The 18,718-nt window shown below is 34.7% G+C and overlaps 3 protein-coding genes across 3 annotated transcripts; 1 reads left to right on the top strand and 2 right to left on the bottom strand.

Moving 5' to 3' along the window:
• The first annotated feature begins 2,011 nt into the window (after positions 1 to 2,011).
• LOC111402423 (B-cell receptor-associated protein 31-like) lies at positions 2,012 to 5,584 on the top strand. Its single transcript, XM_023030714.1, has 2 exons — positions 2,012 to 2,497; positions 4,919 to 5,584. Exons 1-2 carry the CDS (start codon positions 2,215 to 2,217, stop codon positions 5,299 to 5,301), a joined length of 666 nt encoding a protein of 221 aa, XP_022886482.1. The 5' UTR covers positions 2,012 to 2,214; the 3' UTR covers positions 5,302 to 5,584.
• Positions 5,585 to 8,890: 3,306 nt separating this feature from the next.
• On the bottom strand, positions 8,891 to 11,608 carry LOC111402422 (probable WRKY transcription factor 31). Its single transcript, XM_023030713.1, has 6 exons — positions 11,405 to 11,608; positions 11,178 to 11,288; positions 10,928 to 11,083; positions 10,514 to 10,843; positions 10,230 to 10,343; positions 8,891 to 10,061 (listed from the first exon to the last, which is right to left on the bottom strand). Exons 1-6 carry the CDS (start codon positions 11,561 to 11,563, stop codon positions 9,498 to 9,500), a joined length of 1,434 nt encoding a protein of 477 aa, XP_022886481.1. The 5' UTR covers positions 11,564 to 11,608; the 3' UTR covers positions 8,891 to 9,497.
• A 4,358-nt stretch (positions 11,609 to 15,966) lies between these two features.
• Positions 15,967 to 18,252, bottom strand: LOC111400715 (putative pectate lyase 2). The gene is made up of 4 exons (XM_023028105.1): positions 17,521 to 18,252; positions 17,217 to 17,320; positions 16,979 to 17,120; positions 15,967 to 16,211 (listed from the first exon to the last, which is right to left on the bottom strand). Exons 1-4 carry the CDS (start codon positions 18,250 to 18,252, stop codon positions 15,984 to 15,986), a joined length of 1,206 nt encoding a protein of 401 aa, XP_022883873.1. The 3' UTR covers positions 15,967 to 15,983.
• Positions 18,253 to 18,718: the final 466 nt, after the last annotated feature.

Below are 18,718 nucleotides of genomic sequence, written 5' to 3'. Positions count from 1 at the left end.
GCCTACCAAGAAAAAACAGTATTTATCTACAATGGGTAGGATAATTGTACGAAAATTGTCACGCGCACAGCTAAAGAAGTATGCTTTCGCCCTTACATTATTCTAAGTTCACATTTACGCTCGAGATGGCAAAAAAGCCCGATACCCGTGGGGTCCCACCCCGAATGAGAAAAGGAATACCCGTCTAACCGGGTACGTGGAACGGGTATGGGATGAGGGTCATTGCCCCGAAGCGGGTATGGGATGGGTACGGGAAACATACTCCCCACCCCGTTACCCGCCCCATTTAATATTAATTTCAAATATAAGTTTATATCAAACAAAAATAATTGATTTATCATCATTTTTAAAGAGAACATAAGTTGTTTTTAATAAATTGGGGAAAAAGTAATAATATTTATTAACTAAGAACATAAAAAAATAAAAGCCAAAAAAAAAAAATAAAAAGAAAAAATAAATGGGGCGTTAAATGGGGCATGAGACTTGCCCTGCCCCGCCCCGCCCCCGTCCCGCTCCCTATCCGTCCCCGACTTAAAAGGGTATGGGACGTGAAAATATCTAGTGCGGCAGGGTGGGGAAGGGTGCCTGATCCATACCCGTTCCGTTGTCATCACTAATTTACGCGTCCTTTAAGTTATTTATTATGTCGGCATTACAACTGAAAGTTTTTGGCGGACTCATTTTATATAAATAACTGAGATGCCAACTACCCATCAGCTGCCAATCTCTGTGTCGACACAATTTATCCTAATTAAAAAATTTGGCGCCATTTTAGATGAGTCATTTATTAATTTTCCTAACAACAATTATTATTTTATTCAGTAATATTTCATAACCCAATTTTGACCTATGTAAAATGATCTGTTTCCTTCATTCAAGGCCTTTTTTTTTTTTTTTTTTTTTTTTTTTTTTTTTTTTTTTTTTTCCCCCTTTATGATCTGTTTCCTTCATTCAAGGCCTTTTTTTTTTTTTTTTTTTTTTTTTTTTTTTACCTTGGTTTCCACCTTACAGTGACTAATCCTGGGGTCTACGATCCAGCCCCTCTTCACGCAGACCAGGTAAACCCCGGGTTGTGTCCCAAACTGGCCAGGGTCCAAGAGCCCCCCAATTGAACTGCCGAAGTGTCAAGCGAGTCAAACTCATGTATACGCCTTGCCTTCCAAGGAACTCCTGCCTTCCAGGAGAAAGATTTGCCTTCCAAAAGCCCCATGAATCGAACTCGTGACCTCTGAACTGCCTGCCTTAAAGAATTCCGTCTTTTGTCAGTTGGGATATGCCCCGAAGGGGCATTCTCGGCCTTTTGCTCAGTGCAAGCAACGATTGATGGTTAAATAACTCATTTACTAATACTATTTCGTAATAATAACAAATGAATGTTGAGTCTTTGAACCATAATGCAAAATGATGAAAGAACTTAGAAATTTGCATTTTGAGATTGTAATAAAGCCAATGTGATAAAGAACATTGTGTTTCAACAATGAAGGTGACAGGCAACACGGTTGTGGTAGAGCCATGAAGTTGAGGCCATTGTTATTTCTTTCTTCTTCTTTATTCTTTTTTTTTTTTTTTTAAATATTTTTGAAAACGATGTAGATGAAAAAATAATAATAATAATAATCTTGATATACATGGTCACATACAAGTCATGGACCGTTCATGCCGTGAAGACCAATGTGTGGACCTAAAAAAAAATAAAATTGAGGGGTATATATGCCCTTGTTTGACCTCCGTTTAGGTAAAAAAAAAAAAATTGCATTTTTGGATGGTATATTTATGAAAAATTTGTGGTTAATAAATAAAGAAAAGTCATGTATTTGCGTGTAATATTATTTTATTAAAGAGTGTAGGATTGAAATAGTGTCAAATTACTGATGAATAATGCATTTTGGTGGAAAAATGGAAATCAAACAAGGGTATAGTTGGAAAAAAAAAATTATTGGCGAATGCAAGTACTCTTCAAATTTCCTTTGATTTGTGTGAACAACCAATTCTTAAGTATTCATCAATTCGACTTGACCCGTTTCCGACCCCACCTGTTTAAATAAAATGGTATGATTGGGAGTTCGGATCTTGCTTACAACAAATTGTGAAACCCCAGTCCCCTCTCTCTTTCAGGTTTCATTCCTTGGATCAATCTATACTTAGTCCTTAAATCCCAGCCCTCAATTTCCCTCGCAACATCAAATCTCAACTGTCCAGAAAAGGAGGGAGAAAATGATCCAATTGCTCTTTACTCTGATATTCGCGGAAATGGCACTGATCGTGATCTTTGTGTTCAAAACGCCATTTAGGAAGCTGGCTATAATGGGCCTTGACCGGGTCAAGAGGGGACGCGGCCCAATTGTGGTCAAGACTGTGGCGGGGACTATTTTTATAGTGATGGTGTCTAGCGGGTACAATGTGGTGGCGATCCATAGGCGTTGGATTGATGATGGTGACGTCAACACTACTGATCAGATTCTTCTTGCTAAGCATCTTCTTGAAGCTTCTCTCATGGGTAATAGTTGTTTTTCAATTTTAGTCCCTTACTCTATGAAATCTGAAATTTTCACAAAAATATGCTGCACTGCAAAATCTATATGTTATAAAGATTACCTGTTGTTGGTAACTGTGAATTACTGATAGATTGCATGTAATCGTGGCTATTTATTTTTAATTGTGTGTTCTTGTTGTTTGTTTTTGAGTTAAATGTTTCTATTGTATAAAAAATTGTATTTACTATTGTAAAATTTTTAACTTTCCTTGTAGAAGTTTCATAATTAGGTTAATTTCTCTTTCACAATGGCTAATTGGTCAGGAAGTTTAAAACCATAAAAAGGGTGTCGGGAAAAGATTAAGAAGCTTGGATTTGAGTGAATCTCACGGCATGTTATTGCATTTTATTCGTGAACAGAAAGCTACTCAAAAGCACTTACACTCCAGCAAATCAATGTCACGTAATCTCCTTTGTGAAACTTGGTTGATTGGCTTAATTGGATTATTTTCCTTGAAATATTAACTATCTAGCGTGAATTTGCCTTTCTCGTTAATGGCTTATATATGTGGGAAAGCTATACATTTTTGCGTTGAACATTGTACTAAATTTGTGTTTCATCTTTCTTAGCACATGTTTGGGTTTGCATATAAGTGCTTAAATGTACAGGGCCCACTACTTTTTGCGTGTCTTAAAATAAACAAATTGTGTGTCTCATGCAATAACTGTGGCTCCTACTTTATGTACTTCTTAAAAAGCAGCTTCTAAACCTAACCATACAAGCACATATTAAAAAAAAAAAAAAAAAAGTAAAGTCATATTCATAATTTAACTTTGTTAATGCTGCATAGGACATCTCAGGAGAAATTTCATTTGTATTGAACTCATGTCCAAACTGATATTCAGTGTCACGTTTTGGTAATTTGACTTGCTATAAACATCTACTATCATCTACTAGTGGAGACAAAGTACCCCTAATGGTCTAATACTTGTGCCTAAATCATGACCAAAGAAATTTGTTTTTAGAGTATAGATTGTGAGGACATAGTAGATCAGGATTTAGCTCCAATTGATGTTTATTCCAAATCACACACCAGAAGCTCTCATTTCCAATATATCTAGGGCAATAGTTGAGTAATTTGTTTGTCGTCAGATATGATTTGGGCATAATAATTGATATGTGGAGACTCTTGAGTACATGCCCATTTTGAATTTCAACTTGCTGACGAAGGATTATTTTGTATTTTACACTTGCGGAAATTAAGGGGCTGTTCTCTTCGTATTTCAATTTTGTATTTTGAGTTTTGAATTCATTTTGGATTTTGTGTTTTGAGTGCCTATTTTGAAATTGTTGAAAATGTGTTCTTTTTGTCATTCTTCAAAACCGTTTCTCAAAACGAAAAAGGGGAAAACACATTTACTTTGAAATTTTGAAAATATTTTTTTATACTACTATATTCAAGAAACTACCACAAAGCTGCTGCCACCACCTCCAATCCACTACCAACCAAAATCAACACAATCACCATCTCCACCACCAATCACCATTGCTGACACAGTTCACCACCACCGCCACCCACAACCACCATCAACCATTGTCGACACAGAAAACACCAAAAACAGCGAAGAAAGAAGAACCATAGAGGAGGGAAGAAGACTGGGACACAAAGGAGGGAAGAAGACCATGATTCAATTAATCAATTCAACCACCATGAACCATCAATTCATCAATTTAACCACCATGAACCATCAATTCACCAAAATCAACCACTGCCAGTCTGCCAAAGTCAACACCATCCACCGTACCACAACACCATCGTCGACTAAAACCACCACAAATAGAACACTACCGCCTGCTCGCCGCCACCACCAATGCCCATTGCCGCCAAATCGAAACAACCAAAAAGCCCCCCCAAAAGCGCAAATCGAAAAGAGGGCGAACTACAGCTTCGCGCTGCTACAAACCTCGCCTCCCCGCGTTTGCAGTCGGCGTCAAGAGAGAGGAGATGGAGACGGTCGCCAGCGTCGAGCAGAGAGAAGAGAGAAGGAAGAGATGGCTTGAGAGAAGGAAGAAGGAAGAGAGACGAGAGATGGGTCACTATGATTTTCCGTTTTTCGCGTTTTGGTGTTTTGGTGGGTTTTGTGAAGAAAATGTCCAAAACATCAATTTGCCCGTTTTGTGTTTTCTTCACAAAATTTTTTTTTGTTTTGGAAAACACATTATCAAAAATGGGAAGAAGAACGTGTTTTCAACGTTTTGAAAAATCAAAAATAGAAAACGGCTCGAAAACGCCAAAGAGAACAACCCCTAAATTTTTCCTTCAAATCCGGTTAACATGTAACTTGAGAAAGAAGACTTGCAAGAGTTATGACTATATTATTCTTTCATTGACTGAAATAAGGCGCTCGTGTTCACAACCTTGTAATTTGTAAAAATTGTTGCAGGGTTTTCCTTGTTCCTAGCATTTATGATTGATAGACTACATCATTATATCCGAGAACTTCGCGTAAGAAGGAAGAGCATGGAAGCTGTAAAGCAACAGAACCGAGCTTTTGAGGATGAAAAGACTCCCGTTTCCGAGGAAGTCATAGCCTTGAAACTAGAGAAGACTACATCGCATGAAAGGATTAAGCAGTTGGAGTCAAAGCTCGAGGAAAAGATTAAAGAGGCAAACAGTGCAGAAGCCAATGCTACAGCTTTAAAGAAACAATCAGAAGGATTTCTTCTTGAATATGATCGCCTGCTTGAGGAAAATCAGAACCTTCGAACCCAGTTGCAATCTCTAGATAAAAAATTGTCACATTCCAATAGCAAAAAGGTTATTTAAAGAAACATGTCTTGTGTTTTTTCTTTATTATTCCGAATTTTGTGTCTTATGGTTAAAAGGAGGGTCTCATAGGAAGAAAAAATGAAGAACGTAGATAGCGAAAATCATACATCCTCTCCGTGATGGTTTGCTCAATTTTTTGTCTGAACAAAATTGCGAAGTTATAGCATGGAGAAATATTGATGATTATTTGGAAAATTACTGTTGTGTAATGTAGGTTCAATTGATCTTATTGGAGTTGTATCATAAATTTGACTAATGAGGCTAAGATTGAGCTCTGAAGGAACCCTTTTTTTTTTTTCTTTTTTTTCTTTTTTTTAGTTCTGGGAGGCATTGTTCATTGGGAAAAATTCACTGGGTAGCAATTCAATTTTCATGTTTTAACTTTCAAAATTCAAAACTCGGTTATTTATTAATTAAATATATTTTGATCACAATTATGAAATTAATGGTCAAAGGTGCGTACTTATAGGTCACAACGTCACATATTATCAAGTTAATTGGTTACTAGCAAAAAATTTGATAAGTCAAAATTTATTTCATCGATTACAAATCAAAAAATTTATAAGTTATAATTTATTTGTTAATAACAGATTTTCAAATTAGTTGATCACAAATTATTTTTCATTCACAAATTATCGAATTTTTATGTCAATCAAATAGTTGGTTACAAATAACCAAATAGTTGATTATGGATTAAGCAAATAGTTGGTCACGTGTCACCACCACCACGATCACTTGCGACCACCCCTCGCCATCCTACGATATTTTTTGCTATCGTGGTGGTGGTGTGTGCTGTAGATTAATAGGATGGTGGCAAATAGTTGATGGTTATTTATAAATTTTAAATAATAATAATAATAATTTTATAAAAATAATTTAATCTACAGCACACACCACCATAAATCATTTTTTCATTTATATTCTCTTTATCTATCATCTTCGTCGTCGAGAGATCCACCATCGGCGCATAGCAATCAATGACACAGTAATAGCGTTGTTGGAAGCCACAACAGCAACGTCACAAACAAAGGTGATGACAATGAGCGCGGCACCTAGCGCATGCTCACAGTGGGAGATGACAGCGCTGCTGTGTTCGACGTTGCTGCAGTAGTCGTGCTCGTTGCTAGGCGCCTCGTGCACAGCGTCGCTCGAAGCCAACATTCTTTATTCTTTCAGTTATATTATGTTTTGTTTACGGTGGCTATGTAGTGATTTTAGATTTGTGATGGGTTTTTGTGGATGTTGTTTGCACGTGGTCATAGTGGTGGCAAAGGTTTGGGGATTTTTTAGTGGGGATTGTGGTTGCGGTGTGGTGTAGTGGAGATGAAGATAGAGGAGATGGTAGCTGTGATTTTTGGTTCAGGTGATGGTGGTGGTGGTCGCGACTGTGATGGAGATGGTAATGGTGAGATGATTGTAGCGATGTCATGGTTGTCATTGTGGAATGGTTGCGATGACGATGGCGATCGTGGTGGTGGCGATGAGGGCGACGATAGCGGTGGTGATGGTAGGTTTGAGGATTTTTTTGTTGGTGATGGTGAGATGGTGGTTTCGATGGTTGTGATGGGGCTGTGTTGGGTTGGGGTTGTCTAAAGAGGGATTATGATCAATTATTTAGTTATTGTGCCAAATAAATTCATTAATTTGTTATTAATAAATAATATGTGATCAATTATTTGATATTGTGACCAATATATTGAATATTTTGTGACTAATAAATAATATGTGACTGAAAAATAATTTGTCACCGGTTATTTCGATAATTTGTCACCAAATAATATATAATTGTGATCTTAATACATTGAATTAATAAAATATATTTTTAATTAATTATTTCATAAATAAAAATTAATTAATTCCTGATTTTTAAAATTTGAAACATTGTTTCTTAATTTTGAAATAGATCATATTTAATTTCTTAGATATGAACTTTTCCCCTTTTCCCTGCATCTTGTAGTTATTGGTCTAGTGTTGATTTTGAAGGCCGAGCAAGAATACACTCGCGGCTGGTCAAATTTTTATTGGGCCTTTTTTTCGGCCTCTTTTATGGTTAATATTTTCAAAACATGAACCGGAGAAGAGTCAGGCCACCACCCCTGCTGGAACCAGAGACGGGTATAAGGGGGGCTGGGCTGTAGCCCCCTCCCTTCAGGCTCAAGAGTTTTTTTTTAAAGTATTTTTTATTTTTTTTTGGCGTAAAAAATTAATTTTTTATGCGTAAAATTTTTTTTTTCCATATAGTAGCTCGATTTGAAATTTTGTAGTCCGATCTTGAATCCAATCCTGGATCCGTCCATGGAACAATCCTCCTCCAGTCCCCACTCACCAAGCTTCTCTCCTCACCCATTCCCACCACCATCATTTCTGCAACCCACGATCACCATCGCAAACCACTTATTCTCGCCACCACGTTTGATCATTAACAAAAAAAAGGCTAAGAAAACAGCTCTTCTCCACAGCCGCCAGCAGCCCACACCTGCAAAACCATAACTTTTCAACTGTATTATTGAATTCTTTTAAAATTACCTTTTTTTTTCTTTTCTTTTAAGCGGGCTCAGCTAAAGTGATGGGCCTAATGATCCAATTTTTCAAAAAAGATTTCGACACAAGGGACGGGAACCGGACTAAGAAGATGAAATGATTATATAATTAACAAAGTAGTCAATGATTATTTTTCTCCCTCCCCATTGTTTATATCACAGATATAACCATGTGGAATCACAAGGTGAGAATCATTGGAAAGCATTCCTACATGTAAAGAATGGTGCCCACTGGTGCAATTTTCTGAAGTATTTTTCTGTACAAGCAGATTAAATCGGTAAAGATAGTTGTACAGTGAATGTAGTACAACCGTGACACCCAAAGTCAAACATTTAATTGTGTTTTAAATATTTTATGCAAATATGATTGGTAGGCACATCTTATGGTATGTGTGCACGAAAGTGAATAACGTATCTCACTTCTCCAATAAAATACTCAAAAATATCTAATTCATTGACTAATATTTTTCCACGTGATTATTTAAAACCAGCTTATTTCCCGTCATTATCAGATTTGATTTCGGTAAAATTTTCAATTTGAAAGTTAGCTAATCCAATTTTACATGGCGTGTTTCAGTAAGCATGTGATGCGTCGGTGGACGATGAGGTGACCGGAATTCTGTTGGTCACTCGATCGGGCAGATTTTACGATCAACAAATATTAGAACAGGTTAAATGTGCAAAGGTGAGCATGCATGCACTTGGGATTGCATGCATTTACAAGTAAAAATTAACCATAGTTTATTTTTCATGCTCATAGAGCCGAAAAGTTATGAAAGAGGCACATTCACAGGCGTAAACTGCCCGTTCCTCGACGTGATTATCTGACATTCTTGATTGAAGATTCGTAAGGGCTGGATTTGTTGACTCAGAATATACGTTTGATTATTTTAACATAGTTTTTGTAGGTCAGAATTGAGTTTCCACCAAAAATACTCAACTAATAAAATCAAAATTTTCCAAACCAGAAACAGAAAATAAAGAACACGAGATTTTTCGGCCAAAGGCCCCGGAAGTTCATCGACCGCTTAGTCTCCCGTTGAACATTCATAAAGGATTAAGCTCGAATCCACTAAATTCGCCAAAATAGGTAAGGTTCAATTTACATAACACAAAGCTCCCAGAAATCACAAGTACAACACAATCGTCCCACAGTAGAAATCACACAAGAGTTTCTCTACTAATTCTCTCAAAATCACACTCGGTATTTTCAGAGAAGACCAAAAATTAGAACGGAGAAGATGAGAAGGCATGCAGCCAAGAAAGCCCTCAGAATACAGAACGTAACCCTAAAAAATCTCAAGACGCATATTTATATGAGAGCAAAAGATCCAACAGCTGATGTTCTGCCACTTGTCTTCAATCCACACAAACCGTTTCATTAGACTAAAGATGCGTTTTGAAATCGCGATTTCAAACTTTCCAGATTCCTCCATTTGCAGGTCATCATGTTCGCTTTATAATGGACTGTCTTTGAACAAGTGGACTGGACTCACAAAAACAGCAACCCAAAACTTACAGTCTTCGATCTCACTAAAACAAATGGTGTAAATAATAATGCGACGTGTATATACTAAAACATGGAACGAGAAAAGAAAGTAACTTTTTTGTCTGAGGGGTAATTAATACATATATTCAAAAAGCATGAACACGTTATTTGGAATTATCGTTGGCTGAGTTGTCACTGTCGACTGGATGTGCGCCACCAATGATGGAGGTGATTGCGGCGGCAAGGGCGGAAGTGAAATTAGGATCGGCGGCAATGGCTGCCGTTGTAACTTTAAGTGTGTCGCTAAAGGACTGGTGGTGCTCCGCCTGGCTTGGCAAGGTGGATTTGATATCCTGAGACACATGGAGCCCCGAATATTTCGACCCAAAAACTTGAGTCATTGGCAGTGGATAAGGGAATTGGAATTGGGCAGGTGATTCCCTATGGAACTGTAATGAATTTTGAGGTTGTGTGAGGTCTAATGTAACAGTTGGAAATGGAGCGGAAGCTGAAATTGTAGCAATGTTAGACGAATAAGGAAGAATAGTTCTCGCCGGAGAAATTGTATTCATTAACCCATCAGTATTCGTGGTGGATCCGGAAAGAAGCATATTGGCGGCGGCAGAGGTGGTGGAAGCCATAGCCATGGCAGCCGGAGGCAGTGGATGATTATGTTGACCTTCATAGCTTGTAATCAAGATTGTTTGGTCCTCGGCACACCTTTGAACCTTGAGATGAAATCGATGGGATATTAGAGTCAAAAGAAAAAGTTCAACAACCATCAAAATAGTAATGAGGATTGTATTAATCCTATCCACTTTAACCTCAGTTCTAAAATATTATCATTAAAACATTCAAATTTATAGATTTTGCCAAGTAAATGAACATGAACATACATGTTTGCGTACTGGACAACCAACTGCCATAGTGCAACGATAATAAGCTCGTGGACATGGATTTCCTTTTGCCATTTTTTGTCCATATTTTCTCCATTGGCATCCATCAGATATCTGTAATTCACATATGGATTTAGCTCCATGATAACAACGTATGATGATGACTATAACAGCAAACTAATCCTTTTTCTCAATAAAATTTTGAGTAGATGTCACATTTTTTTACTTGATATGATTTATAACTCAATTTTACTGCTTATTCATTAAAAAAAATAAGTAAGTACCATTGGAGCTTCTGATCTTGCTCTAACTGAAACCCTAGTTTTTTTCACGGTAGACTCAGGTAAACGATCGAGAAGCTTCGAGGGATTCAATTTCAGAACCTTGAGAGGAGCCAAGGAGTCTGATTCCAGGCTCTCTTCCCTTCCAATCCTTTTATTACTTAACAATTCCATGTTGTTGTGAGGTGATTCAGAGAGTATTCTTTCTTCTGATGAAGAATTTGATGGTTCATCCGTCTCATTCACCGCAGCCGGGGCCAAGTCCATGAACTGTCTTGAAACTCTCGATTCTACATTTTTCTCTTTCTTCTCTTGAGATTTTCTTTCCCCAATCTAAACAAATAGCAAAATATTAACAATCGATTATCGCAGACTTAATAAAGTTTTCTTACATAATCCTCCTCAGACGAGGATTACCTTCCTTTTTTCTTCACTTGAATTTTGTTGTTGGTGCATGAGTGCTTCAAGCTGCATATTTAGTGCATTATAATTGTTGTTGACCTGAGTAAACATCCCTCTTAATTTCTGATTTTCGGAATTCATTCTTTGAAGCTCAACTTGCAATTCTGCCAACTTAATTAATCCAGAAATATGCAAAAAGAACCAAATAAGAATTCAGAGCTTGTAAGGCTAATAATATTATGCATTAATCTTATTATCTCCTTACTTCATTCTTGTCTAGCTTATTATCCTCCACCCTATCTCGATCTGATGAAATCCCGTCTTCTACCGTTGATTGATCACTTCCAGGATTAACAGTAAGAAGTTGCAAACCAGTCTATATTTAAAGCAAAAGCAGAAACAGATAAATAGTTACAATTAATTTAATAACTTAAGCTTTTAGATGAATGGAATTAAAATCGAACATGCAGACGAGATATATAGACTACATACATTCAACTCTAATTCTCTTGGGGTGACTGAATCATCTTCCTTGTTGACAACAGCAATATGAATATGATCAGTCTTATCAGAAAAGAAGTCTACTTCACCTAAAGCCATAGACGATGAACTCGCTTGATCTTCCCTACGATTCAAATTCACAAGAACCATGGAATCCTTAGTATGAAGATTCAAATCAAATGAATTGAATTCTTAAAAGTGTAGACTGCAAAGTTAAAGGTTTTGGGTGGTGGGGTGGGGTATATGACAAAGTTACGTAAGCTGGAGCGTCAGGGTTGGTTGCCACGTGGCAACTGAGCCACAATTTTAGACAGAGAAATTTTAGGATCTGTGATTTGGCCCTGTCTGACTGGCAAAACCCGAAAATTTAAGAGAGAGAGAGAGAGAGGGTGATTCCGTGTGAATTTCGTCAAGACTGAGTTTGACTCGTTCGCTATTGAAAAAAAGGGGATAATTAGGAAAATAAAAATAAAAATCCATATCGTTTGTACTCATTGCGAAAATTGTCCCTATCATTTTGAACCTACTATTTACACCCTCATTTCAAACATTTCTTGTAAAATTGGTCCTTTCCGTCATATTCCGTTAAATATGTGTAATTTGATATAAAGGTCCTTATTGTTTGCTGTAATTGCGCAAATAGTTCTTATCATTTCAATTTTGACATTTGGATATTCAGATCGATATTTCTTCGCTTAAAAGGCCATTGCGTCTATTTTTTTCATTATAACATTATGAAATGACTAATTTATTATCATTTTTAAATAAACAAATAGAAAAAAGAAATAATATAAAAAAATTGTATCTAGAGTTTCTAATTTTTTTAAAAAATTACAAACAAATCTCACATAAAAAAATTTAGAACATTCTAATTAAAAATATTTTATATTCCTAAATAACCCACCTACCCCTACCCATATGCCTATCCTCTACCACCACCATCACCACCAAAATAATTAAAAAAAAGAATTAAAAGTATAAAAAAAAATATTTGATGAGGAATAAACACCATTTTGTTTTTATAATTTTTTTTCGATTTTTAATTCTTTTTTTACCTTTATTGTGTTGTTAATTATATCTGTAATTAATTTTGCGGTGGTGATGGAGTGTAGGGGATGACCGTAGGATATGCCGTATGTGGGTTAATTGGGAAGATGAAATGTTTTTGTTTACTAGAATGTTTCAAATGATTTTTTTGATACTCATTTGTACTTTTTTTAAAAATTAGAAATTTTAGATACAATTTGTTTATATTATTTCTATTTTCTATTTGGTTATTTAAAGATGATGATAAATTAATCATTTTGTAATGTTATAATGGAGAAAATTGATGGTAAAGACCTTTTAAACAAAAGAAATATCAATATGAGTGTCCAAATGTCAAAATTGAAATGATAGGAATTATTTGCGCAATTAAAGCAAATGATAAGAGCATTTTGTATCAAATTACACATATTTAACTGAATGATTTAATGGAATATGACGGAAAAGACCAATTCTACAAGAAATGTTTGAAATTAGGGTGTCAATAGCATGTTTAAAACAATAGGAACCATTTTCACAATAAGTACAAACGTTAGGGATTTTGTTTTTGCTAAATACCCAAAAAAAGGAGGGAGGTGGTAATGATAAAACACCGGCCCCGATACATGCGGCGGGTTCCACGTGATGAAAAATGGAAAAGAGAAAGTCAACGGATTTGACGGTCGTATCTTTTGTAGGTGGCTGACGACTCGGCCAGTGTGTGTGTAATTTTGGTGGCGCGTAGTATATACTTGTGTGTTGGCGATAGATTGGTCAACCGAGGACTGCGTCACTTGCTTTTAAGCTCCGAGACTTGGATTAAAACGACGATTTTTTACCGTCGCTGTTTGCCTGTGTCTAAAATTAATCTTAGTAATAATTTTGTAGTATAATTAATCAAATAAATCTCAATTTTGGAAGAAATTTTACATGAATTTAAAAAAAATAAATAAAAAAAAAACTTTCAACCCCTCAAATCAGACTGAAACCAAAATTTTGAAATACTAGGTTTGGTAACACTTCTGTTTGAAATCGAACTGAATCATTGAGAAAAAGTTCAGTTTAGATTTTAATATATAATTAAAAACATTTCAAACTAAATTGAACAATTCATCTAATTTTCTGAAAAAAATACTTATTTTACTTAAAATATATGATTTATTAGCGCAACTTATATTTTAACGAATTTACCTACTTGTAACATTTTATTGGCTCTTTAGGAAAACAATGATTTATGATATATAGATAATATGTTTCTTATCTATTTAGGAAAAAATGCATTTTGGAAGCTTAAATATTATAGTTTAACTTTGCATTGTTTTATTGCTTTATGTTTGTACTGAGACAAATATATTAATAGTGTAATTTTGTTATTTATAAGGTTTCAATTTAAGTGTTATATTGATATTTTAGATCTATACATTTATTTTTTCACTTGTTTGAAAGATGTTATTTTTATATTGTTAAAATCGTGATTTTAAGTCAAACCAAATAACAAAAATGATTTGGTTTGATATTGTTTTTGAACTTTTCAAATCGTTTAAAAATATTTGATTTGAAAATAGTTCTAAAATTATTGAAATTGAACAGTAGTCATATCTAATGCAAAGTAAACACGTGATGAACTAGGTTGGTCGCCGTGGTGGAATGGGCTAAGCCCCTGTTTGACCCCCATTTTCTAGAAATGAAAATGGACGGAATAGTGTTTTTTAAAAAATGAGTGGTTGAAAAAAAAGGAAAAATTTTCGATTTACGTGTAATATTATTTTATGGAAGATTATGTAATTGAAAATAAGAAAGAGAAAAATAGAATGTAATGTAATGTAATTTAATGGAGGGCAAACAGTGGCTGATACAAAGGAATATCTATGCAACTATACTTGAGGTATAATGAATAGGACGAAGTGACAAAAAATAATTCTTGTAACTGAGATGAAATGTACTAAACACGAGATTAATTTTTAATTCTCGTTGTTTAATAAAAAAATATTAATTTATTGAATTGAATAAAATTTGAGAGAATTATTTTATTTGGACTAAAATTAAAATCCATATTCAAATAACGAAACATTGACTATTGCAGTTAGCTGATGCAGTCCAGTTGTTAATTTCAGTAGTTTGTTAATTCTTTGCAGTCTCCCTATTGGTAGTCAATTTTTTCATCATTTTTAAGTTAATAATTCTAAGTTATTATTTTCAATGGTAAAACCATATTTGATGGAGAAATAAATATTTTGTCAAATCAAACCAAAAAAAAAGAAAAAGAAAAAGAAAAAGAAAAAAGAGTGGAGTTGAATGGGATTTACGCTGACCACAAACCAACAACCACGTGGCTTATTCTATGACGTGGAAAATTTGGGTTTTGGTTAGGTTTAATTGGAGCAAAATTTTGACTATGAAATGAAGATCCACTAATTCTTTGGACACTTTCATCAAGCAACATAGAGAGAGAATTGGGATTTGTTTCATATTCACACACAATTTTGTTTCAGATATGTAATATTATGTATTTACCTATTGAATATTAAGTCTGTTTGACCGCTATTATTGTGTAAAAATGATGTTTTAATTGTGATTTCTTTTTTTCAGAATGTATTATTAAAAGTAGGAAATTTTGAATTTACTTGCAAAATATTTTATTATATGTATGTGTGGTTAAAAATAAGTATAAAAAATAAATTGCTATGTCTTAAAGGGAGTCAAACATGAGCTAAATCGTAATGTAGTTAACTATATTTTAACCTATTACAAATTAACACTTGAATTTATAATCTACAAACGTCTAAACTTCTTCAATAATATGTTCAGAGTTCACAATATAGCTTACTAACGAGCCAATATCCAATTTCTTATTTGTGCATAGGTTTTGATTCTATTGAAAATATTACACTCGTCTCAACCATTTTACGGCTATGATGACATGGTCGGGAAATTTATCGAAATAGATGGAAAAGGCAATTTTTTAGTGCATAGAGCGAAAGGAGAAATTAACGTGCCAAGATTTATGAAGAGATCTCCTCAAGACATTTGATATAACATTAGAAAAAAATTAATTAGGAGTCCAACGTATTTTACATATCTCATTTCAGATTTATGTACAAAAGGTAAATAGCATTTCCCTCTGAACTACAAGGCTGAGCACACAGTTGTCGCTCGAGCAACTATTTTTAACTACAAATTTTTAAACACGATTTTACGTTAAATTCGTGTCTATAATATTAATAAAATCCTTGTACTCTGAATTAAATGAAAATAAGAAGCACTCGTAACAATCCATTACTCACAATCATAGAATAAATTAAGTACATAACTATCGACACTCAACAATGACAAACTCCATCAATATTTCAGCAAAATCATACAGAGTGTTTTCAAAAAAAAAAAATTACTCAACACCACCTTCCATCTTCCTGAATGAAATTCAAACAAAAGTATCAATGCAGAAAACAATAACATTAACTTGATTTAATTAATGAAAAACTCGTACAATAATTAAAAAACAAAATAAATAGATATATGAAACAGGCAGTTTCTACATTATCATTGATCAGCATGGTTGATGAACATGACACTGTAGAGGACCAGCATCAGAAGTCAAAACAGGAACCAATGATCCTGCATCAGCATCAAAGGATTGGGAGTTGAAGTAAAGGGGAGATGAATATCCCCATCCTGATTGAACAAAATAAGCTCCATTTACAAATACATCCTTTGAAGATCTCCATTTCCAGTTCTTCCAATAGCCCTTACCCTCATGTGTCTCTCTCTTTGTAACCTGCATGTACACACACCCAAAAAATGTTCCAAATTTTTTAATAAAGCTCGTCGAAGATTAAATTTGAGTAAATAGATGTATGTTGTCCCTTCTGTGAGATTTTAAGCTCGGGCATTGAGTTCATGTCTTAACGCTACACGTGATAATAATTCTACGTGTGTTGAGACTTTTGATGACATGTGAGGGTACGTGTTGAAGATTAAATGAATTATATAAATATGTTCCATTTTAAAAGTTTAAGTTTTTATGTGGGATTGATTAACGCTGTACTAACTGTTTCAAGTCTTGCTTTATTAAATTTAAACTCGTATCGAACATTTGATGGCACGTGATGGTGATATCGAAGACTAAATTTAAACAAATTTAATAATTACATTCCATATCTAAATTTTGATCAAAATTATTGATAATATGTTAATCCACGAGAAATGATTTACTAAATACTGTTGCTCAACATGGTACATCAATTCAGCAAATCTAATTTAATTCGTGAACCTACTTTGAACTTATTCAACAATTAATTGATGTGTTATTTGATTGTTATAATGAGTGCCATTTAATTGTTACTTAGCTGAGCAACGACTTAGTAGACCATTTTTTTTTATGAAACCACGTCATTTAAAAACTTAAGCTATTTATTTGTTTAAGTCTTTAACACGTCTCCTCAAGTACGGGCGAAGTGCTTGAAATCGAATCTTTTGTTTAATCAGTATTAAATTTAATTACTTAACTTTTTAAAACTTTTATATGAGATGAATTGGTGATACCTCTTTGGCTCCGTATGAATCGTTTGACGCTACAAAATAATTGCCTTCACTAAATATGGTTGGGTCTGAGCTCCCACCAATGGCATACATAATCCATTCATCGTACCTATTATTTGCTACATGAGCATAGCCATATCGAACCCTGGAATCATTCGCTACGTTTTAATAACGAAAATTAGTCTCGAAATTTTTCTAAACTAAATAACTTATAAATGATGACAAAAAATTGTGTTGTTACCTTGGCATTCTTTGCACTAATTTAGGGCCAAAATGGTTATAAACAACTGTGACTTTCATAATTCGGTCAGCTGTATAGCCATCTTGATGTCCAAGCAGCATCACCTTCAAGTTTCATAAAACTTATATTAATTAGAGCCTTTATTTGTACACATATAATGTAAGAAATTGTAAACATTAGCTCATCGAGGTTTGGCAAAAATAATAATAAATAAACAATAAAATCGAAATGTATGAAAATTAAGTGTCATACAAATTTATAGTGGTTCACTTTCAATACAAGAGAATACAAAATTTGCACCTACCTTGTCATGCTCGGTGAAGTAGTTGTTAGAGATAGTCACACCATTTGATGCATGGATCACATCAAGGAGACCATCAGTGCACCGAGCAAGATAGCAATGATCGATCCATACATTCGTTGATGCAAAAACGGTTATACCATCTCCATCGCTTCCAACTCTGTGACCTACATGATCTGGTGTGCTCCGGACCATGCCCGGCTTCCCTGGCTTGCAATCATGTACACTAATCCCATGGACGATCACATGGCTCGCACCTTCAATGGTGATACATGGTCCATTTGCAATCTCAACCCTAGCACCCCTTCCATCTATAGTCTTGTAACTATTCACCATAAGCTCGTTCTTGAGTACAAGACTCATGTCCCTTTGGAAAATGATCCATAGAGGCTTCGTCTGGATTGCTCCATATCGGAGTGTGCCCGGTTTGGGATTAATAGGGTCGTCAAATGGATCAGTAACAATGTAAATCGCACCATTTTTACCTCCCATTGCACCGCTTCCGAACCCTATGGAGCAATCCGCTAACGCTTGCCGGTTAGAAGCCCAATTAGGGTTTGATCTCCAACATGAGTCTATTTTGTTCATTAATTTGTTACTAGGTCTAGGGTATCTTGGAATGTAAATAGGCAGGGTTTTGTTTCGTGTTTGCTTTAAAGGGTGAGCAAAAGAGATTGAGAGGCAATAAACAAGAAGAACCGAAAGAAGAAGAAGAAGAGAATTTGGACTTGCCATAGCTAAGGTCCTTTTTGGGGGAATTAAGGAAGAAAATGAAATATAAATACTGGGTAAATACTAGGCGGTGGTAGCCATGTTGGGATTGCATATCCTTTTCAGTTTGCTGTTTGTTGAGATTTTAGAGCTTCATTTGAACGTGTGAGCACGAGCCATAAAGATTCGTTCAGTAAGTAAATTAATTAGTAGTAGTGTTTATGTATGATTAATCACTTATTTATGTTAAGAAAAATTATAATCCGACACTTGCCATGTTTTCAATTTCTCATTTGATTAATCACTGATAGCTTTTTTCTGGAAAAAACTGACTTGACACATAATTTTTTAATAGATAATGACGATAAAATTTGAATTCAGAATATTTCCTATGATAAATTTTGGAGTCTATAAACTTCAACTAGATGGAAAAAAATAAATAAATAAATAAATAAATAAATATATATATATATATATATATATATATATA

Source organism: Olea europaea, chromosome 10 (assembly GCF_002742605.1).
Source record: "Olea europaea var. sylvestris chromosome 10, O_europaea_v1, whole genome shotgun sequence".
In the NCBI taxonomy this organism is placed as follows: Eukaryota; Viridiplantae; Streptophyta; class Magnoliopsida; order Lamiales; family Oleaceae; genus Olea; species Olea europaea.
This window is presented reverse-complemented; position numbering and strand designations above follow the sequence as displayed.

Coding starts and splice junctions, on each gene's coding strand:
- LOC111402423 (XM_023030714.1), top strand. CDS start 2,215: ATGATCCAATTGCTCTTTACTCTGATATTCGCGGAAATGGCACTGATC. Junction 2,498..4,918: donor TCTTGAAGCTTCTCTCATGG/GTAATAGTTGTT, acceptor AAATTGTTGCAG/GGTTTTCCTTGTTCCTAGCA.
- LOC111402422 (XM_023030713.1), bottom strand. CDS start 11,563: ATGGTTCTTGTGAATTTGAATCGTAGGGAAGATCAAGCGAGTTCATCG. Junction 11,289..11,404: donor CAAGAGAATTAGAGTTGAAT/GTATGTAGTCTA, acceptor CTTTAAATATAG/ACTGGTTTGCAACTTCTTAC. Junction 10,062..10,229: donor GTTGTCCAGTACGCAAACAT/GTATGTTCATGT, acceptor TTTCATCTCAAG/GTTCAAAGGTGTGCCGAGGA.
- LOC111400715 (XM_023028105.1), bottom strand. CDS start 18,252: ATGGCAAGTCCAAATTCTCTTCTTCTTCTTCTTTCGGTTCTTCTTGTT. Junction 17,121..17,216: donor TTAGTGCAAAGAATGCCAAG/GTAACAACACAA, acceptor GAATGATTCCAG/GGTTCGATATGGCTATGCTC. Junction 16,212..16,978: donor ATTCATACGGAGCCAAAGAG/GTATCACCAATT, acceptor GTGTACATGCAG/GTTACAAAGAGAGAGACACA.